We start from the raw sequence: 24,670 nt of genomic DNA, 5'->3' as shown, positions 1-24,670 counted from the left end.
CCTTACATAGTATATACCTGATGCTTAGCTGGCACAGTGTCATGGTATATACAGTACAGAAAGAGACTGGACCCTTACATAGTATATACCTGATGCTTAGCTGGCACAGTGTCATGGTATATACAGTACAGAGAGAGACTGGACCCTTACATAGTATATACCTGATGCTTAGCTGGCACAGTGTCATGTAATATACAGTACAGATATAGACTGGACCCTTACATAGTATATACCTGATGCTTAGCTGGCACAGCGCCATGGTATATACAGTACAGATAGAGACTGGACCATTACATAGTATATACCTGATGCTTAGCTGGCACAGTGTCATGGTATATACAGTACAGATAGAGACTGGACCCTTACATAGTATATACCTGATGCTTAGCTGGCACAGCGTCATGGTATATACAGTACAGATAGAGACTGGACCCTTACATAGTATATACCTGATGCTTAGCTGGCACAGCGTCATGGTATATACAGTACAGATAGAGACTGGACCCTTACATAGTATATACCTGATGCTTAGCTGGCACAGTGTCATGGTATATACAGTACAGATAGAGACTGGACCCTTACATAGTATATACCTGATACTTAGCTGGCACAGCGTCATGGTATATGTAGTACAGATAGAGACTGGACCCTTACATAGTATATACCTGATGCTTAGCTGGCACAGTGTCATGGGATATACAGTACAGATAGAGACTGGACCATTACATAGTATATACCTGATGCTTAGCTGGCACAGTGTCATGGTATATACAGTACAGATAGAGACTGGACCATTACATAGTATATACCTGATGCTTAGCTGGCACAGTGTCATGGTATATACAGTACAGATAGAGACTGGACCCTTACATAGTATATACCTGATGCTTAGCTGGCACAGCGTCATGGGATATGCAGTACAGATAGAGACAGGACGCTTACATAGTATATACCTGATGCTTAGCTGGCACAGTGTCATGGGATATGCAGTACAGATAGAGACAGGACGCTTACATAGTATATACCTGATGCTTAGCTGGCACAGCGTCATGGTATATACAGTACAGATAGAGACTGGACCATTACATAGTATATACCTGATGCTTAGCTGGCACAGTGTCATGGTATATACAGTACAGATAGAGACTGGACCCTTACATAGTATATACCTGATGCTTAGCTGGCACAGTGTCATGTAATATACAGTACAGATAGAGACTGGACCCTTACATAGTATATACCTGATACTTAGCTGGCACAGTGTCATGGTATATACAGTACAGATATAGACTGGACCCTTACATAGTATATACCTGATGCTTAGCTGGCACAGTGTCATGTAATATACAGTACAGAAAGAGACTGGACCATTACATAGTATATACCTGATGCTTAGCTGGCACAGCGTCATGGGATATGCAGTACAGATAGAGACAGGACGCTTACATAGTATATACCTGATGCTTAGCTGGCACAGCGTCATGGGATATACAGTACAGATAGAGACTGGACCCTTACATAGTATATACCTGATGCTTAGCTGGCACAGTGTCATGGTATATACAGTACAGATAGAGACTGGACCCTTACATAGTATATACCTGATGCTTAGCTGGCACAGCGTCATGGTATATACAGTACAGATAGAGACTGGACCCTTACATAGTATATACCTGATGCTTAGCTGGCACAGAGTCATGGTATATACAGTACAGATAGAGACTGGACCCTTACATAGTATATACCTGATGCTTAGCTGGCACAGTGTCATGGTATATACAGTACAGATAGAGACTGGACCCTTACATAGTATATACCTGATGCTTAGCTGGCACAGTGTCATGGGATATGCAGTACAGAAAGAGACTGGACCCTTACATAGTATATACCTGATGTTTAGCTGGCACAGTGTCATGGTATATACAGTACAGATAGAGACTGGACCCTTACATAGTATATACCTGATGCTTAGCTGGCACAGCGTCATGGTATATACAGTACAGATAGAGACTGGACCCTTACATAGTATATACCTGATGTTTAGCTGGCACAGCGTCATGGGATATGCAGTACAGAAAGAGACTGGACCCTTACATAGTATATACCTGATGCTTAGCTGGCACAGTGTCATGGTATATACAGTACAGAGAGAGACTGGACCCTTACATAGTATATACCTGATGCTTAGCTGGCACAGTGTCATGGTATATACAGTACAGATAGAGACTGGACCCTTACATAGTATATACCTGATGCTTAGCTGGCACAGCGCCATGGTATATACAGTACAGAGAGAGACTGGACCCTTACATAGTATATACCTGATGCTTAGCTGGCACAGTGTCATGGTATATACAGTACAGATAGAGACTGGACCCTTACATAGTATATACCTGATGCTTAGCTGGCACAGCGTCATGGTATATACAGTACAGATAGAGACTGGACCCTTACATAGTATATACCTGATGCTTAGCTGGCACAGTGTCATGGTATATACAGTACAGATAGAGACTGGACCCTTACATAGTATATACCTGATGCTTAGCTGGCACAGCGTCATGGTATATACAGTACAGAAAGAGACTGGACCCTTACATAGTATATACCTGATGCTTAGCTGGCACAGTGTCATGGTATATACAGTACAGATAGAGACTGGACCCTTACATAGTATATACCTGATGCTTAGCTGGCACAGCGTCATGGTATATGCAGTACAGATAGAGACTGGACCCTTACATAGTATATACCTGATGCTTAGCTGGCACAGCGTCATGGTATATACAGTACAGATAGAGACTGGACCCTTACATAGTATATACCTGATGCTTAGCTGGCACAGCGTCATGGGATATGCAGTACAGAAAGAGACTGGACCCTTACATAGTATATACCTGATGCTTAGCTGGCACAGTGTCATGGTATATACAGTACAGATAGAGACTGGACCATTACATAGTATATACCTGATGCTTAGCTGGCACAGTGTCATGGTATATACAGTACAGATAGAGACTGGACCCTTACATAGTATATACCTGATGCTTAGCTGGCACAGCGTCATGGGATATGCAGTACAGAAAGAGACTGGACCCTTACATAGTATATACCTGATGCTTAGCTGGCACAGCGTCATGGGATATGCAGTACAGATAGAGACTGGACCCTTACATAGTATATACCTGATGTTTAGCTGGCACAGTGTCATGGTATATACAGTACAGATAGAGACTGGACCCTTACATAGTATATACCTGATGTTTAGCTGGCACAGTGTCATGGTATATACAGTACAGATAGAGACTGGACCCTTACATAGTATATACCTGATGCTTAGCTGGCACAGCGTCATGGTATATACAGTACAGATAGAGACTGGACCCTTACATAGTATATACCTGATGTTTAGCTGGCACAGCGTCATGGGATATACAGTACAGATAGAGACTGGACCCTTACATAGTATATACCTGATGTTTAGCTGGCACAGTGTCATGGTATATACAGTACAGATAGAGACTGGACCCTTACATAGTATATACCTGATGCTTAGCTGGCACAGCGTCATGGTATATACAGTACAGATAGAGACTGGACCCTTACATAGTATATACCTGATGTTTAGCTGGCACAGCGTCATGGGATATGCAGTACAGAAAGAGACTGGACCCTTACATAGTATATACCTGATGCTTAGCTGGCACAGTGTCATGGTATATACAGTACAGAAAGAGACTGGACCCTTACATAGTATATACCTGATGCTTAGCTGGCACAGTGTCATGGTATATACAGTACAGAGAGAGACTGGACCCTTACATAGTATATACCTGATGCTTAGCTGGCACAGTGTCATGGTATATACAGTACAGATAGAGACTGGACACATACATAGTATATACCTGATGCTTAGCTGGCACAGTGTCATGGTATATACAGTACAGATAGAGACTGGACCCTTACATAGTATATACCTGATGCTTAGCTGGCACAGTGTCATGGTATATACAGTACAGATAGAGACTGGACCCTTACATAGTATATACCTGATGCTTAGCTGGCACAGTGTCATGGTATATACAGTACAGAGAGAGACTGGACCCTTACATAGTATATACCTGATGCTTAGCTGGCACAGTGTCATGGTATATACAGTACAGATAGAGACTGGACACATACATAGTATATACCTGATGCTTAGCTGGCACAGCGTCATGGTATATACAGTACAGATAGAGACTGGACCCTTACATAGTATATACCTGATGCTTAGCTGGCACAGCGTCATGGTATATACAGTACAGATAGAGACTGGACCCTTACATAGTATATACCTGATGCTTAGCTGGCACAGCGTCATGGTATATACAGTACAGATAAAGACTGGACCATTACATAGTATATACCTGATGCTTAGCTGGCACAGTGTCATGGTATATACAGTACAGATAGAGACTGGACCCTTACATAGTATATACCTGATGCTTAGCTGGCACAGCGCCATGGTATATACAGTACAGATAGAGACTGGACCCTTACATAGTATATACCTGATGCTTAGCTGGCACAGCGTCATGGTATATACAGTACAGATATAGACTGGACCCTTACATAGTATATACCTGATGCTTAGCTGGCACAGAGTCATGGTATATACAGTACAGATAGAGACTGGACCCTTACATAGTATATACCTGATGCTTAGCTGGCACAGTGTCATGGTATATACAGTACAGATAGAGACTGGACCATTACATAGTATATACCTGATGCTTAGCTGGCACAGCGTCATGGTATATGCAGTACAGATAGAGACTGGACCCTTACATAGTATATACCTGATGCTTAGCTGGCACAGTGTCATGGTATATACAGTACAGATAGAGACTGGACCCTTACATAGTATATACCTGATGCTTAGCTGGCACAGAGTCATGGTATATACAGTACAGATAGAGACTGGACCCTTACATAGTATATACCTGATGCTTAGCTGGCACAGTGTCATGGTATATACAGTACAGAAAGAGACTGGACCCTTACATAGTATATACCTGATGCTTAGCTGGCACAGTGTCATGGTATATACAGTACAGATAGAGACTGGACCCTTACATAGTATATACCTGATGCTTAGCTGGCACAGCGTCATGGTATATACAGTACAGATAGAGACTGGACCCTTACATAGTATATACCTGATGCTTAGCTGGCACAGCGCCATGGTATATACAGTACAGAAAGAGACTGGACCCTTACATAGTATATACCTGATGCTTAGCTGGCACAGTGTCATGGTATATACAGTACAGATAGAGACTGGACCCTTACATAGTATATACCTGATGCTTAGCTGGCACAGCGCCATGGTATATACAGTACAGAAAGAGACTGGACCCTTACATAGTATATACCTGATGCTTAGCTGGCACAGTGTCATGGTATATACAGTACAGATAGAGACTGGACCCTTACATAGTATATACCTGATGCTTAGCTGGCACAGCGTCATGGTATATACAGTACAGAAAGAGTCTGGACCCTTACATAGTATATACCTGATGCTTAGCTGGCACAGTGTCATGGTATATACAGTACAGATAGAGACTGGACCCTTACATAGTATATACCTGATGCTTAGCTGGCACAGTGTCATGGTATATACAGTACAGATAGAGACTGGACCCTTACATAGTATATACCTGATGCTTAGCTGGCACAGCGTCATGGTATATACAGTACAGAGAGAGACTGGACCCTTACATAGTATATACCTGATGCTTAGCTGGCACAGTGTCATGGTATATACAGTACAGAAAGAGACTGGACCCTTACATAGTATATACCTGATGCTTAGCTGGCACAGTGTCATGGTATATACAGTACAGATAGAGACTGGACCCTTACATAGTATATACCTGATGCTTAGCTGGCACAGCGTCATGGTATATACAGTACAGATAGAGACTGGACCCTTACATAGTATATACCTGATGCTTAGCTGGCACAGCGCCATGGTATATACAGTACAGATAGAGACTGGACCCTTACATAGTATATACCTGATGCTTAGCTGGCACAGTGTCATGTAATATACAGTACAGATAGAGACTGGACCCTTACATAGTATATACCTGATACTTAGCTGGCACAGCGTCATGGTATATACAGTACAGATAGAGACTGGACCCTTACATAGTATATACCTGATGCTTAGCTGGCACAGTGTCATGGTATATACAGTACAGATAGAGACTGGACCCTTACATAGTATATACCTGATGCTTAGCTGGCACAGCGTCATGGTATATACAGTACAGATAGAGACTGGACCCTTACATAGTATATACCTGATGCTTAGCTGGCACAGTGTCATGGTATATACAGTACAGATAGAGACTGGACCCTTACATAGTATATACCTGATGCTTAGCTGGCACAGTGTCATGGTATATACAGTACAGATAGAGACTGGACCCTTACATAGTATATACCTGATGCTTAGCTGGCACAGCGTCATGGTATATGCAGTACAGATAGAGACTGGACCCTTACATAGTATATACCTGATGCTTAGCTGGCACAGCGTCATGGTATATACAGTACAGATAGAGACTGGACCCTTACATAGTATATACCTGATGCTTAGCTGGCACAGCGTCATGGGATATGCAGTACAGATAGAGACTGGACCCTTACATAGTATATACCTGATGCTTAGCTGGCACAGTGTCATGGTATATACAGTACAGATAGAGACTGGACCCTTACATAGTATATACCTGATGTTTAGCTGGCACAGTGTCATGGTATATACAGTACAGATAGAGACTGGACCCTTACATAGTATATACCTGATGCTTAGCTGGCACAGCGTCATGGTATATACAGTACAGATAGAGACTGGACCCTTACATAGTATATACCTGATGTTTAGCTGGCACAGCGTCATGGGATATGCAGTACAGAAAGAGACTGGACCCTTACATAGTATATACCTGATGCTTAGCTGGCACAGTGTCATGGTATATACAGTACAGAGAGAGACTGGACCCTTACATAGTATATACCTGATGCTTAGCTGGCACAGCGTCATGGTATATACAGTACAGAGAGAGACTGGACCCTTACATAGTATATACCTGATGCTTAGCTGGCACAGCGTCATGGTATATACAGTACAGAGAGAGACTGGACCCTTACATAGTATATACCTGATGCTTAGCTGGCACAGCGTCATGGTATATACAGTACAGAGAGAGACTGGACCCTTACATAGTATATACCTGATGCTTAGCTGGCACAGTGTCATGGTATATACAGTACAGATAGAGACTGGACCCTTACATAGTATATACCTGATGCTTAGCTGGCACAGCGTCATGGTATATGCAGTACAGATAGAGACTGGACACATACATAGTATATACCTGATGCTTAGCTGGCACAGCGTCATGGTATATACAGTACAGATAGAGACTGGACCCTTACATAGTATATACCTGATGCTTAGCTGGCACAGCGCCATGGTATATACAGTACAGATAGAGACTGGACCCTTACATAGTATATACCTGATGCTTAGCTGGCACAGTGTCATGGTATATGCAGTACAGATAGAGACTGGACCCTTACATAGTATATACCTGATGCTTAGCTGGCACAGCGTCATGGGATATGCAGTACAGAAAGAGACTGGACCCTTACATAGTATATACCTGATGCTTAGCTGGCACAGTGTCATGGTATATACAGTACAGATAGAGACTGGACCCTTACATAGTATATACCTGATGCTTAGCTGGCACAGCGTCATGGTATATACAGTACAGAAAGAGTCTGGACCCTTACATAGTATATACCTGATGCTTAGCTGGCACAGCGTCATGGTATATACAGTACAGATAGAGACTGGACCCTTACATAGTATATACCTGATGCTTAGCTGGCACAGCGTCATGGGATATACAGTACAGATAGAGACTGGACCCTTACATAGTATATACCTGATGCTTAGCTGGCACAGTGTCATGGTATATACAGTACAGATAGAGACTGGACCCTTACATAGTATATACCTGATGCTTAGCTGGCACAGTGTCATGGTATATGCAGTACAGATAGAGACTGGACCCTTACATAGTATATACCTGATGCTTAGCTGGCACAGCGTCATGGGATATGCAGTACAGAAAGAGACTGGACCCTTACATAGTATATACCTGATGCTTAGCTGGCACAGTGTCATGGTATATACAGTACAGATAGAGACTGGACCCTTACATAGTATATACCTGATGCTTAGCTGGCACAGCGTCATGGTATATACAGTACAGATATAGACTGGACCCTTACATAGTATATACCTGATGCTTAGCTGGCACAGCGTCATGGTATATACAGTACAGATAGAGACTGGACCCTTACATAGTATATACCTGATGCTTAGCTGGCACAGTGTCATGGTATATACAGTACAGATAGAGACTGGACCCTTACATAGTATATACCTGATGCTTAGCTGGCACAGTGTCATGGTATATACAGTACAGATAGAGACTGGACCCTTACATAGTATATACCTGATGCTTAGCTGGCACAGCGTCATGGTATATACAGTACAGAAAGAGACTGGACCCTTACATAGTATATACCTGATGCTTAGCTGGCACAGTGTCATGGTATATACAGTACAGAGAGAGACTGGACCCTTACATAGTATATACCTGATGCTTAGCTGGCACAGTGTCATGGTATATACAGTACAGATAGAGACTGGACCCTTACATAGTATATACCTGATGCTTAGCTGGCACAGCGTCATGGTATATACAGTACAGAAAGAGACTGGACCCTTACATAGTATATACCTGATGCTTAGCTGGCACAGAGTCATGGTATATACAGTACAGAAAGAGACTGGACCCTTACATAGTATATACCTGATGCTTAGCTGGCACAGTGTCATGGTATATACAGTACAGATAGAGACTGGACCCTTACATAGTATATACCTGATGCTTAGCTGGCACAGCGCCATGGTATATACAGTACAGAAAGAGACTGGACCCTTACATAGTATATACCTGATGCTTAGCTGGCACAGCGCCATGGTATATACAGTACAGAAAGAGACTGGACCCTTACATAGTATATACCTGATGCTTAGCTGGCACAGTGTCATGGTATATACAGTACAGATAGAGACTGGACCCTTACATAGTATATACCTGATGCTTAGCTGGCACAGTGTCATGGTATATACAGTACAGATAGAGACTGGACCCTTACATAGTATATACCTGATGCTTAGCTGGCACAGCGCCATGGTATATACAGTACAGAAAGAGACTGGACCCTTACATAGTATATACCTGATGCTTAGCTGGCACAGCGCCATGGTATATACAGTACAGAAAGAGACTGGACCCTTACATAGTATATACCTGATGCTTAGCTGGCACAGTGTCATGGTATATACAGTACAGATAGAGACTGGACCCTTACATAGTATATACCTGATGCTTAGCTGGCACAGTGTCATGGGATATACAGTACAGATAGAGACTGGACCCTTACATAGTATATACCTGATGCTTAGCTGGCACAGCGCCATGGTATATACAGTACAGAAAGAGACTGCACCCTTATATAACACTGCCCCAAAATATAGCAACACAATTCTCTTTATTTTCCTAATTTTGTCTTTAGGTACCTTTTCTCCAGCGTCCCCAGGTGGTCCGGCCTCTCCTGGCAGCCCCTCAGGCCCCTGTAAAACAAATTGTGTATTAACTTTACAACAGATGATTATTACACTTCACAGGAAATTGTCCAGACAAAAAAAAATAAAATAAGAAAAAAGTTATCAATGTGCAAATTTCATTACTAAGAAAAAACAGATTTCTTCTGTCTAAAGCGCATCCAATGTCAGATCTTTAGCAAATCCCCAACTGACGCAGTATAATCCTATTTCCCATGATAAGATACCCGTCTGGCTGTCATTAAAATGAATGTTGAGGAGTTGCTGAGTGTTACAGTAACTGGCCGTAGACTTCTGCCCAGCAATAATGGTAGGGGGGTGTAGCTTGTTATCAGGACTGAATGAATGAGATACAAAGTACCCGCTACATAGTAACCCTGTAAGGACTGTACAAAACATCAGGCTCCTGTGTCCTCATGTAATATAAGGATAAAGCGCGCTACATAGTAACCCTGTAAGGACTGTACAAAACATCAGGCTCCTGTGTCCTGATGTAATATAAGGATACAGCGCACTACATAGTAACCCTGTAAGGACTGTACAAAACATCAGGCTCCTGTGTCCTCATGTAATATAAGGATACAGCGCGCTACATAATAACCCTGTAAGGACTGTACAAAACATCAGGCTCCTGTGTCCTCATGTAATATAAGGATACAGCGCGCTACATAATAACCCTGTAAGGACTGTACAAAACATCAGGCTCCTGTGTCCTCATGTAATATAAGGATACAGCACGCTACATAGTAACCCTGTAAGGACTGTACAAAACATCAGGCTCCTGTGTCCTCATGTAATATAAGGATACAGCACGCTACATAGTAACCCTGTAAGGACTGTACAAAACATCAGGCTCCTGTGTCCTCATGTAATATAAGGATACAGCGCGCTACATAGTAACCCTGTAAGGACTGTACAAAACATCAGGCTCCTGTGTCCTCATGTAATATAAGGATACAGCGCGCTACATAGTAACCCTGTAAGGACTGTACAAAACATCAGGCTCCTGTGTCCTCATGTAATATAAGGATACAGCGCGCTACATAGTAACCCTGTAAGGACTGTACAAAACATCAGGCTACTGTGTCCTCATGTAATATAAGGATACAGCGCGCTACATAGTAACCCTGTAAGGACTGTACAAAACATCAGGCTCCTGTGTCCTCATGTAATATAAGGATACAGCGCGCTACATAATAACCCTGTAAGGACTGTACAAAACATCAGGCTCCTGTGTCCTCATGTAATATAAGGATAAAGCGCGCTACATAGTAACCCTGTAAGGACTGTACAAAACATCAGGCTCCTGTGTCCTCATGTAATATAAGGATACAGCACGCTACATAAGAACCCTGTAAGGACTGTACAAAACATCAGACTCCTGTGTCCTCATGTAATATAAGGATACAGCGCGCTACATAAGAACCCTGTAAGGACTGTACAAAACATCAGGCTCCTGTGTCCTCATGTAATATAAGGATACAGCGCGCTACATAATAACCCTGTAAGGACTGTACAAAACATCAGGCTCCTGTGTCCTCATGTAATATAAGGATACAGCGCGCTACATAGTAACCCTGTAAGGACTGTACAAAACATCAGGCTCCTGTGTCCTGATGTAATATAAGGATACAGCGCGCTACATAGTAACCCTGTAAGGACTGTACAAAACATCAGGCTCCTGTGTCCTCATGTAATATAAGGATACAGCGCGCTACATAGTAACCCTGTAAGGACTGTACAAAACATCAGGCTACTGTGTCCTCATGTAATATAAGGATAAAGCGCGCTACATAGTAACCCTGTAAGGACTGTACAAAACATCAGGCTCCTGTGTCCTCATGTAATATAAGGATACAGCGCGCTACATAAGAACCCTGTAAGGACTGTACAAAACATCAGGCTCCTGTGTCCTCATGTAATATAAGGATACAGCGCGCTACATAATAACCCTGTAAGGACTGTACAAAACATCAGGCTCCTGTGTCCTCATGTAATATAAGGATACAGCGCGCTACATAGTAACCCTGTAAGGACTGTACAAAACATCAGGCTCCTGTGTCCTGATGTAATATAAGGATACAGCGCGCTACATAGTAACCCTGTAAGGACTGTACAAAACATCAGGCTCCTGTGTCCTCATGTAATATAAGGATACAGCGCGCTACATAGTAACCCTGTAAGGACTGTACAAAACATCAGGCTACTGTGTCCTCATGTAATATAAGGATAAAGCGCGCTACATAGTAACCCTGTAAGGACTGTACAAAACATCAGGCTCCTGTGTCCTCATGTAATATAAGGATACAGCGCGCTACATAGTAACCCTGTAAGGACTGTACAAAACATCAGGCTCCTGTGTCCTCATGTAATATAAGGATACAGCGCGCTACATAGTAACCCTGTAAGGACTGTACAAAACATCAGGCTCCTGTGTCCTCATGTAATATAAGGATACAGCGCGCTACATAGTAACCCTGTAAGGACTGTACAAAACATCAGGCTCCTGTGTCCTCATGTAATATAAGGATACAGCGCGCTACATAGTAACCCTGTAAGGACTGTACAAAACATCAGGCTACTGTGTCCTCATGTAATATAAGGATAAAGCGCGCTACATAGTAACCCTGTAAGGACTGTACAAAACATCAGGCTCCTGTGTCCTCATGTAATATAAGGATACAGCGCGCTACATAGTAACCCTGTAAGGACTGTACAAAACATCAGGCTCCTGTGTCCTCATGTAATATAAGGATACAGCGCGCTACATAGTAACCCTGTAAGGACTGTACAAAACATCAGGCTCCTGTGTCCTCATGTAATATAAGGATACAGCGCGCTACATAGTAACCCTGTAAGGACTGTACAAAACATCAGGCTCCTGTGTCCTCATGTAATATAAGGATACAGCGCGCTACATAGTAACCCTGTAAGGACTGTACAAAACATCAGGCTCCTGTGAGACATGGGGGATCACTATGGGTACTCCCATCGGGTGTTTTTTTCCCGACATTGAAGAAGTGATGCAGAAGAGCATTTAGGTATATTTTTTCATTTTTTTAAGTGGTCCCATCAAATTTGGGGTACATGAAAATGGGTACTAGCATATTTTTAAGTCCCTAAAGTAACTTTTTTGAAATTCTGTAAAAATGCACCTGCCGCTAATAGCCTATTCTAGAAAACACCTGTCGCATACTTACAGAACACCCCTGAACCTATTTCCCTATTTTTAAATACTGTTTCCCCTTATTTTTTTCACCCCAAATTTTTTATTAGTTTTTTTGGGGTGTCCCTATTTTTCTTTTTTTACTTTTTTTGACACAGTTTATTATTAAATGAGATTCCCAGGGGTGCAGGCTATTTTTTTTAAGCCTGCACCCCTAATCCCCAATTCTTCACTTTTTTTCACCATGTAAAACATGGTGAAAAGTTATCACGCGAAAAGTCTTTGGAATTGAATACGGGGATAATTGAAATAGGCGAAAATTACTTGATTCTGACTTTTCGCAGCGTAATTGAATACCCCTCTAAGTGCTGCATGTGCGTCCCTGATACTAAGCGCTGCATGTGTGTCACTGATACTAAGTGCCGCATGGGTGTCACTGATACTAAGTGCCGCATGTGTGTCACTGATACTAAGTGCCGCATGTGTGTCACCGATACTAAGTGCTGCATGTGCGTCACTGAGACACCCCCCTGTATGACGCCCCCCCTGCATGATGCCCCCCTGCATGATGCCCCCCTGCATGACCCCTCCCCGTAAGACACCTCCCTGTATGACCCCTCCCCGTAAGACACCTCCCCGTAAGACACCTCCCTGCATGACCCCTCCCCGCAAGACACCTCCCTGCATGACCCCTCCCCGCAATGACCCCTCCCCGCATGACCCCTCCCTGCATGACACCTCCCCGCATGACACCTCCCCGCATGACACCTCCCCGCATGACACCTCCCCGCATGACACCTCCCCGCATGACACCTCCCCGCATGACACCTCCCCGCATGACACCTCCCCGCATGACACCTCCCTGCATGACACCTCCCTGCATGACACCTCCCTGCATGACACCTCCCTGCATGACACCTCCCTGCATGACACCTCCCTGCATGACACCTCCCTGCATGACACCTCCCTGCATGACACCTCCCTGCATGACACCTCCCTGCATGACACCTCCCTGCATGATACCCCTTGCTGCCTTTGCAATCCCAGCACTACAAGCCTCAGCTTACCCAGTCTGGCTTTGCCTCCGTGAATGCAGATCCTGGCCTTACCAGTCCTGGAAAACGGGCATGACATGCTTGTTTCTGGGAACGCAGGCCGTCCATGCCCCGCACTGGCCCGTAAATGCCTCAGCCTGTCAATCAGACGGTGGCATAAGGGGTCCTGCGTGTGATCACTTGTGCAGAACGGGTCCTGTGCATGATAATCAGGAATCCGCGTTCCCGGTTACGTGTAATGCTGAATCAGGCCCCTGATGCGCTGATATTATGGCCAATATAGCTGAAGGTATGGGCAGCTCTGTACTTCTACTAGAAGCCAGGTCTGCGAGTGCTGTCCCCCCGCCATGTCTATGCATAGTATTTCCCATCCTATGTGAGCACCCCCAATCATTACATTGGCTCCCATGCTCCTAGACACACAGTATTCTGCCCCTGTGTATTTCACTGAGTATTAGCACAAGGGAGCATAGCAGGGAGCATAGCAGGGACCATAGCAGGGAGCATAGCAGGGACCATAGCAGGGACCATAGCAGGGACCATAGCAGGGACCATAGCAGGGACCATAGCAACCTACAGAAAGCTGAGACTCCTGCTAAAACCATGGGATTATTTTCCACCCCTAACATAATGCCCCCCTGCCCCAGGACAGCTATATCCTACGACTAACCCACAATTTATCAGTAATGAAAAGAAAAAAGTAATTTAAAAAAGTAGAACTTACGAGTTCACCAGCTTTTCCGATGTTTCCTATCACTCCAACTTCACCCTGGAGAAGAGAACAGAAAGTATATCACATATAATATAATATTTATAATAAGTATCTCTTTCTCTACAGTATCTATCTACCTATGCAATGACCTGTGTATTATACTCACAGATCTGTATATTACATGCAAGGATCAGGGTATTATTCCCATAGATCAATATATTATATGCATGGATCTGTGTATTATACTAATGGATCTGTATATTATACCTATGTACAAAACAAGCACAGCTCAATTGTGAGGACCAGAAACTTAAAAAAAATAATTAAATACATCTTAATAAATAATTGCGTTACACTTACACCCCTTGTGTAATGTCCTTAATCATTGTTCTATTGGAAAATATATGTGTTGGCGAGTTGCCTTATGGAATTCAGTGTATGTACTACAGAACTGGAAAACCACAAGGAAAAGGAGCCAGTGTGGTCTGGGAAAGAGGTAGAGAGTATTGTGAGAGCAAAAAAGATGGCGTATAGGTACTACAAGCAGACGCAAAGTAATGAGGACACAGAGGATTAACGTGTAACACAGAAGGAGGCTAAGAAAGTAATCAGATGGGCAAAGGCAAAAGCTGAGGAGAAGATGGCACAGTCAGTGGGTAAAGGGGGCAAAACTATTTTTAAGTATATAAGCGAAAGGAGAAAAACAAAAGGTGGAATAAAAAGACTAAAGACAGAAAGAGGGAGAGAATGTAATAGCTGATCACCTTAATCATTATTTTTGTTCAGTATTCACTACTGAGAGAGAGGGAAAGGGGCCACAGTTACTGAGAGAGAGGGAAAGGGGCCACAGTTACTGAGAGAGAGGGAAAGGGGCCACAGTCACTGAGAGAGAGGGAAAGGGGCCACAGTCACTGAGAGAGAGGGAAAGGGGCCACAGTTACTGAGAGAGAGGGAAAGGGGCCACAGTTACTGAGAGAGAGGGAAAGGGGCCACAGTTACTGAGATAGAAGGAAAGGGGCCACAGTTACTGAGATAGAAGGAAAGGGGCCACAGTTACTGAGAGAGAGGGAAAGGGGCCACAGTTACTGAGAGAGAGGGAAAGGGGCCACAGTCACTGAGAGAGAGGGAAAGGGGCCACAGTTACTGAGAGAGAGGGAAAGGGGCCACAGTCACTGAGAGAGAGGGAAAGGGGCCACAGTCACTGAGAGAGAGGGAAGGGGCCACAGGTAAGTTACAGGTGTGATCAGAAAAATATGTAGGAACAATCACATTTACAGAGGAGAAGATCCTATCAGAACTGATAAGACTGAGGGCTTCATTCAGAGGCGGTCGGAGGATGCAAGCGGTCGCTCAGAAACTGGGCGGCCGCTTGCATCCTGACCGCCCGCCTCTGTTTCGGTCGTTAGGCTGTGGGTTAACACCCACAGCTCTAACGACCGCTAGGGTGATGGTCGCGATGGTCAAAGACCATAGCGACCATCGGGGCTTACGACGAGACCCTAGGGTAGGGGTCTCACTTGTCGTAAGCCCCGGGGAGCTTCTGGCTCTGTCAGAGCCGGAAGCTCTCCACTGACATCACTAGTGATGTCAGTGGGGCCTCCCCCAAACGGCAGGCGTTCACAAGGGAACGCCTCCGTTTGGGCTGCCACCCCCCCGGCCCGCCTTCCAAACGGGGCGAGCTGTCAATCAACATCGACAGCTCGCCCCCTTTGGAAAGAGACCCGCTACGACAGGCGCTGTCGGTCGTAGCGGGTCTCACGCATGCGCACGAAAGAGCCGGCTCCCTCGTGCGCATGCGCACTGGACAAACATCGAGGCGGCCGTGCGGTCGTAGACCGTACGGCCGCCTCTGAATGAGACCCTGAGAGTGGATAAATCAATGGGGCCAGATGGGATACATCCAAGGATACTAAAAGAGCTTAAAGGGGTGCTGGTAACACCATTAACAGAATTATTTAACCAGTCACTAGCTACTGGAGTAATTCCACAGGACTGGAAAAGGGCAAACGTTGTCCCACTGCACAAAAGTGGAAGCAAGGAAGAGGCAACTAACTACCGAGCAGTGACTACCGACCAGTGATCCTTACATCAGTAGTAGGGAAATTGATGGAAACACTCTTATAAGAAATAGTTGTAGATTATCTCAAATCCAGCAATTTGCAGGACCCCTTACAGCATGGATTTACTGGGGGGAGATCATGTCACATAAATCTTATTTACTTTTTTGATTGGGTGTCAAAGGAAATAGATAAGGGGAAGGGGGGGGGCATAGATATAGCTTATCTAGACTTTAGTAAGGCTTCTGACACTGTTCCACATCGCAGACTGTTAAATAAACTCTAAAGCACGGGATTGAATACAAAGATAGTTGAATGGATAAGATCATGGCTGCAGGATAGGAAACAGAGAGCAGTCTCTATAGGGAAATGTTACCAGTGGAGAACCTCAGGGATCTGTACTGGGACCAGTGCTTTTTACTATCTTTATTTGTGACATTGCAAATGGTATTGAAGGGAAACTATGACTTACTGTAGATGACATAAAGGTATGTAACAGGGTAGACACACCAGGAGGGGTAAAACAAATGATGGAGGATCTAGGTAGACTAGTGGAATGGTCAAGAACGTGGCAACTACAGTTTAATGCCAATAAAAGCAAAATCATGCACTTGGGTCTCAGAAATCCAAAGGCTAAATACAGTATTAATGGCTCTATACTGGTAACTACTGAGGAGGAAAGGGATCTAGGAGTCACTATTTCAGGTGACTTATAGGCTAAATATAGTATTAATGGCACTATACTGGTAACTACTGAGGAGGAAAGGGGTCTAGGGGGTCACTATCTCAGGTGACATAAAGGCTAAATATAGTATTAATGGCACTATACTGGAAAGTACTGAGGAGGAAAGGGATCTAGGAGTCACTATCTTAGGTGACATAAAGGCTAAATATAGTATTAATGGCACTATACTGGAAAGTACTGAGGAGGAGAGGGATCTAGGAGTCACTATCTCAGGTGACATAAAGGCTAAATATAGTATTAATGGCACTATACTGGTAACTACTGAGGAGGAAAGGGATCTAGGAGTCACTATCTCAGGTGACATAAAGGCTAAATATAGTATTAATGGCACTATACTGGAAAGTACTGAGGAGGAAAGGGATCTAGGAGTCACTATCTCAGGTGACATAAAGGCTAAATATAGTATTAATGGCACTATACTGGTAACTACTGAAGAGGAAAGGGATCTAGGAGTCACTATCTCAGGTGACTTAGAGGCAAGCAATGTAACAAAGCAATGAGGAAGGCAAGTCAGATGCTTGGTACATAGGGAGAGGAATCAGTAGCAGAAAGAAAGAAGTGATAATACCACTGTATAGGTCATTGGTACGTCCTCATCTCTATACTGTGTTCAGTTCTGGAGGCCATATCTCCAGAAGGATATTAATACATTAGAGACTGTACAAAGAAGGGCAACTAAAATGGTGCAAGGTCTACACCACAAAACGTACCAGGAAAGACTAAAGGATCTTATATGTATAGTTTGGAGCAGAGAAGGGAAAGGGGGGGACATGATAGACTCTCGCATATATCAGGGGATTTAACAAGATAAAGGAAGGAAACATTCTTCACAGAAAGAGAAGTATTAGAACAAGAGGACATGATCTGACACTGGGGGGTGGTAGGTTCAGGGGAAATGTGAGGAAAAATAACATCACAGAAAGGGTAGTGGAGAAGTGGGATAACCTCCCATCAGGGGGGGTAGAGGATAAGACAGTAGTGCAATGTAAACACGCATGGGATAGACATAAGGATATCCTTCAGAAGCAGTAAGGATCAATAAGGGTTGATGTAATAATATGTTTAAAAATGGGGCAGACTAGATGGGCCAAGTGGTTCTTATCTGCCGTCAAATTCTATGTTTCTATGTAACTGCCCAGTGCCCATGTAACCTGTTCACCCCTGAGGCATTTTACTCACTTACATCATGGCCACAAAATGAATTAAACCAGATAATTTGTAGCAATGACCAAAACAAAACACTCTGTAATGTCAGATACACTTGTTACACAGCGCTGTCATTTTACCAATACTTCACCTTTGCTCTTCATTAGATGAGCGTATTTGGGCGACTTATGCAGCAGCCTGCGAGATGCACGCCCGGGTGCGATGCAGGAGAATCTGCGCAGATTTTTAAAGCAGCAATAATTTAAAAGTCAAAACCAACAACCAGCTAAATTATTGCGCCTGCACCTCGCAGGGTGTTACGTATAGCCCCAGAATGTGAATACTAATCAGCAAGAGTTACTATGTATCTGTTGGACCCTGGGGTGGGTAATCTCGCCGGAAGCCACGGTGGTCTGGAGAATCCATTTGTCGTGATTATAGGAATTGTGGTTATCGCACCTCATACAAGGACAAGCTGGTGCTATGAACCCTTTGTAGGTCCTGCATGCCTACGTGTGACTGTGCCCGCAGCCCTCTGTGCCAGTTTGGTTGTGGCAATGCTCAGACTTGCCTTTTGCTTTGGGGTGATGAGATGATGCAGTCGCGCACTCACTTTGGCGCTGCTGACCACCTTCCTCCACCCAGGATAATGCACTGGTCGTCTTAAAGTTTGATAACGAGCCCTTTATACAACATGCAATAAACACGCTGGGAACATACAGCACATCCTTTACTGCTAGTGCCAGGCTGGTTCCATTCACATCGGGGTACACAAGTATGTATTGCTGGCTGTCGGGGTGCCACCTGTCACAATACCAACAGTGACATCCCGATGGTTGGTATCCCGACAGGGGTCGGGTAGGTATACTTACCCTTCTCCTCCTAACACTCCCTTCTTGTATCCTAACCCTAACCCTCCCCACCCCGCACCTTAACCCCAACACTCCCTGTTAGTGCCTCAACCTAAAGATTTCTCCCCTTAGTGCATAACCCTAACCCACCCTCAGTGGTGCCTAACCCTACCATCCCTCCCCCCAAAAAAACTTAACACTAACCCAGCTAACTTACCTAAACCTAATCCTCCCCCCGTGTCTAACATTAAGGGCACCCTGGTTTACCTTCGTTCGGGTACGCTGCCTCCTGGATTCCGGCATCGGGACTAAGATAGGCGTCAGTATTTCAACGCCTAACTTAATTCCCTTGTTGGGATTCCAGCATCGGGATTGAGACCGGTGGAACTACATCCCGAGTACACCGTACCCAATTCCTTGAGTTGTGATTCTACAACCATCTGTGATGCAGGTCACACTTCTATCACTGATAAAGGTGACTTAGTGCTCCCGGATCTATGCACCCACTTTGGGACAGGTGACCTCCTGTTGCTTTAAAAGTTCTACTCTACTGATTTGTACATGTGTAAGGGACTGTGGTTTTCATTGTCTTTATGAACCATTTTAGATATCGGCTCTGTTGCTCTGCTTTCCCTGTGGAGCAATTTTCTTCACGTCTCCATTTCTGGAATCTGAAACATACTTTAAGGGCCATTCCTGTGTCCCTTTCTATGCTATGTTGTATGAGTTGCTTTCTATGCTGATGTTCATCTATAAGCCTGACTGTCCTCTTCAGGCCTTGTTTCCAGGTTGTGAATCACGTCAGCAAATGAGTTAGTTCAATGGCGTCACTAGGGATTATTGGATCACACAAGGTGACACTATCCAAGGAGGTGACATCAAAACAGCAGAGCTGCTCTGCTATTTTGGTGTCACCCTCTCGGATGGTGTCACTAAGCGGTGGCTATGGATGGCGCGCACCATCATCCACACTGTGCCGGGAGAGGCTGGGGGCTGCTCAGAGCACTGGGCAAGCCACCAGCATGATGAGAACAGGGGCATGACATGCAGTCATGCCCCCAAAATGTCTTACACCATGGGGTGTGGCATCGCGGACACAAAGCCACACCTCTTTTCAGGCATGCACGAGTAGTCCACAGTAGTACACTGAGTGACACCAATCCTAGTGATGTCACTGTGTTAGTTAGACTGCGCAGGAGTATAGCAACCACATGGGTATGCTTTATTGGGTTGTGCTACTGTCTTTATGATTTCAATTACAGTATATGCTCTGCTTTCCCTTTTCTATGTCTCACTTGTTCTCTATATTATAATTATTAGACTGGATCTTTCCTGCAGCAGCTGTAATGCATCTCACATGCCATTATTTAATTTAGGTAGTACTAGTTTAAGTTCTGAGCTGTTTGACATTATTTTGCTTTCTGTAGTCCCATTGAAATACAGTGATGAGTTACTCACACAGTATATTTTTACAGAAATATTGCTTGTATTCTTCTGTTATGCAGGAAAGCTTTTGAGAACAATTTTACAGTGGCCAGTTCATAACATGGCAGATTAACAATAAAATTCCAGAAGAAAGAACACTATCACAACAAAGAGGATGACTTTGATACACCCTCCCCCTAAACCTTGTCGTAAAATAATTACAAACAATAAAACAGTCAATAATTAATTACAGAAGTAAACAGGCCCCTTATTTTAATACTTGGTTGAAGGTCCTACAGATGCCGCTTTGTATTTTAGGACTGGATGGATACCATTGATGAGCAGATATTTTTACATTTTTGTGGCCTTCTCCAGGACATTGTTTTTGGAATTAAGACCCTCCAATGAGGCTTTGGGGGTATGCTTTGTGTAACTGTCCTGCTATATTATGAATCTTCTACCAAGTTCTACGTCTCTAAATCACTGCGGCAGGTTTACAACAAGGTTTGGCTGTATCTTGCTTTGTTTTGACATCATGGACTTTTTGGAAGGAGTTAAATAAATACCATTTGGACTCTATGATGTAAAAAAATGATTTGTGAAAAACACCAAAGGGGGTGAATACTTTTTATAACCACTATATATTTATGAAAGTCGCATTCCATGAGATGGCTGGACTCAGATACAGCTGGAGTACCTACGTTGCTTATTCCAGCATTTCTCATTTTTTAGTATATTAATTATTAATAATAATGCTGTATAAATGGAAGATGAAACAAGGGCTAAACATGTGTGTTGTAATTACAGTGACCGACTTAAGCGTTTACAACGTGTACAGCTCAAAGTAGTTCCCTGAATTTGATAAATAATAATTAGAAACAAAGAAAGTTAATTTCCCTATAAAGTCCAAATGACATAGTGGCTGAGAAGTAGATGAGGAGGAAGCCATGTCCCCCAGATGGTGATGTCATCCTGAGTGGGATCTGCGCGATTTCCTCGCCCTATAGCTTTATAAAGGAAGGAGCTGTACTTTATGTATAACAGATAATTACGGTTACCTTTAGGCCTTCCAGCCCTGGTTCCCCGGCATATCCTTTACGTCCCAGTCTTCCCTGGAAACAAATCAGAGAGGAAAACATTTATCTTTAAGGAATTAAGCACCTTAGACACCTCAGAATAGGGCTGTATACACCGTATACGGATAACAACCTCCTCAATTATATTATTCTATAGAAAATACTCAGTTCAACAGCATTTTTTAAAAAGGTAAAAATTCTAGTTTTCAAATAGAAGAACATTAGAGAATCACTAGTCATACATCATAAATCCAAATAAAAAAATATAACATAGTTTATAAAAAAGGACAAGTAGCAACATTCATAATGACACATTCTGGTCGGAGCTTATTAGAACTGAAGTTGTGTTTTTCCTGCAGACTTCCTGCCACCAATTCCGCTGATGCAGGGAACGCACCTCACGCTCCCGATCGGCTAAGTACTGTGCACCCAGCTCCTACATCACTCCTGCATACACACCAATACCTATACAATCACCTGATATTGGGGATAGGTCTGATGATTGCATAGGTGTGTACCCAGGGTAAGAGACATCACAGTCAATCTCTATAAAGCTAGTTCTTTCAGAAAGTAGCAGATAACAGAGAACAATATATATATGTGTGTCTATATATATATATATATATATATATATATATAAACACCACCAAAGGTGGCACTCAGAGTCTTGTAAAGGTGCAAAACAATGCAGTGATATATATATATTGTTGTTTGCATGAGGAGGACGCTGACTTCTCTAAAAGGAAGACACCAGAGCAGGTAACAAAGTTTACTACACCTGAGTGCCGGATCATATATATATATATGTGTGTGTGTATATATATAGTTTTGTAGCTTGGCACGCTAGGTGGACAATAGGTAATGAGAGGTAATGAAAGGGTGCCCTCCTGAATGAATAGATAAAGACAGACTTCTCCACTGGAACCTCATGCGGCCCCCTGAGGAAAATAACAGGAGACAATTCTTTTTCTTACAAAAACGTGATGTCGTGTATTAGTCAAGCCACTTGAAATATAGTCAAGGTTTCAGGGTTCTAAAACCTTTTCATCAGGACTCATAAAAGAGTATATATATATATATATATATTAGCAGCAACTGGGATTTTAGGCTAAGTGTCTGTCAGTGGGGCTGGGATGACAGGCGCTGATCTCGTTCTGTGATGCCATCGGCCTGGAGACACTAAAGCACTATTTGCAGCCTAAGACTGTAGCGTATGATTGGACGATGCTCCCATCCAATCAATTACCATGTACCCAGCAGAATTGCTGTAATACACAGACTGGTGAGATTGATTGTAGGGTCCAGCTGTGGCATTTGGGAGACTTATCAATAACCCAGCTTAGTGCTTGAGCCCCATGTCGTCAGTGTATTATGTACAATGAGTTGTGTAAATCATATTGTGGTTTGTACAGTGATACAGATGCCCTGTTCCTTTTAGCTTCAGTGATGATCACCTCTCAGCCAGAAGTCTGCATTAGGCTCTCAGAGAGGAGGTGAGCCCATGACTGCCTGGTATGGTCTTGGCTGTAGCTCGGCTAGCTGCCCATTACTGTTTGGGCTGTGTGCAGAAGTCAGGGCCATGCTCATAATAATCATACATACATCATAATGTGATCAAATACTTCTTCACAAACGTAACGTGCAGCCTCTTCCTGGGGGGAACCAAGTGTAGGTTGTGATAAATTAAACAAACACGTAGCATCATACAGAGGAATGAGCTACGAGTTACGGGTCAGGCTGTATCCTCTACAGAACTTATGTGTCAGGATGAAAAGCTGGGATGTACCTCCAAGCCGCCATCTCCAGGCCTCACAGACAGATTATGCTGCTGTGGACCATACAATGGTCCATTGGTTCCAAGAAGGAGATACCTTTCATCTTTCAGCCTGACCTGTCAATATATTTTTCTGGTGCTGGAGATAATCCAAAATCAGAAGTTTAATCATCCACCAGAAGGAGGAGGGGCGACAACTCAGGTATTCTCTGTTGGGTGACATTGCTGCTCTGATCTACTGTGTATTTAAATGTGATCTCATCTTAGACTCATTGGAATAATTAGTAGATCTACTGTGTATTTATGACAGGAAGGACACATGGTCATCACACCAGACAAGAGCAGCAGCAGGGAAACCGGCTCAGGAAACCCAGCTTATATCTCACATGGTAATACAGGGAATCCTCGCCATGAGAAATAACCATATACATCTCACATGGTAATACAGGGAAGCCTCACCATGAGAAATAACCAGACATACATCTCACATGGTAATACAGGAGAGCCTCACCATGAGAAATAACCAGACATACATCTCACATGGTAATACAGGAGAGCCTCGCCATGAGAAATAACCAGACATACATCTCACATGGTAATACAGGAGAGCCTCGCCATGAGAAATAACCAGACATACATCTCACATGGTAATACAGGGAATCCTCGCCATGAGAAATAACCAGACATACATCTCACATGGTAATACAGGAGAGCCTCGCCATGAGAAATAACCAGACATACATCTCAAATGGTAATACAGGAGAGCCTCGCCATGAGAAATAACCAGACATACATCTCACATGGTAATACAGGAGAGCCTCGCCATGAGAAATAACCAGACATACATCTCACATGGTAATACAGGGAATCCTCGCCATGAGAAATAACCAGACATACATC

General features: G+C 43.6%; 1 protein-coding gene across 1 annotated transcript in view; it reads right to left on the bottom strand.

The window, feature by feature from the left end:
• Positions 1–24,670, bottom strand: part of LOC148454119 (uncharacterized) — a gene marked incomplete at its 3' end in the record, with an annotated part of 333,977 nt that overhangs the window by 70,478 nt on the left and 238,829 nt on the right. Inside the window, exons 23-25 of the mRNA XM_088461234.1 lie at positions 21,979–22,032; positions 14,709–14,753; positions 9,719–9,772 (exon numbers count right to left, since the gene is read on the bottom strand). Of these exons, the coding sequence (XP_088317360.1) occupies positions 9,719–9,772; positions 14,709–14,753; positions 21,979–22,032 (153 nt within the window). The remainder of the gene's footprint in view (positions 1–9,718; positions 9,773–14,708; positions 14,754–21,978; positions 22,033–24,670) is intronic.

Source organism: Taudactylus pleione, unplaced genomic scaffold, assembly GCF_031769625.1.
Source record: "Taudactylus pleione unplaced genomic scaffold, aTauple2 ptg001030l, whole genome shotgun sequence".
NCBI lineage: Eukaryota > Metazoa > Chordata > Amphibia > Anura > Myobatrachidae > Taudactylus > Taudactylus pleione.
This window is presented reverse-complemented; position numbering and strand designations above follow the sequence as displayed.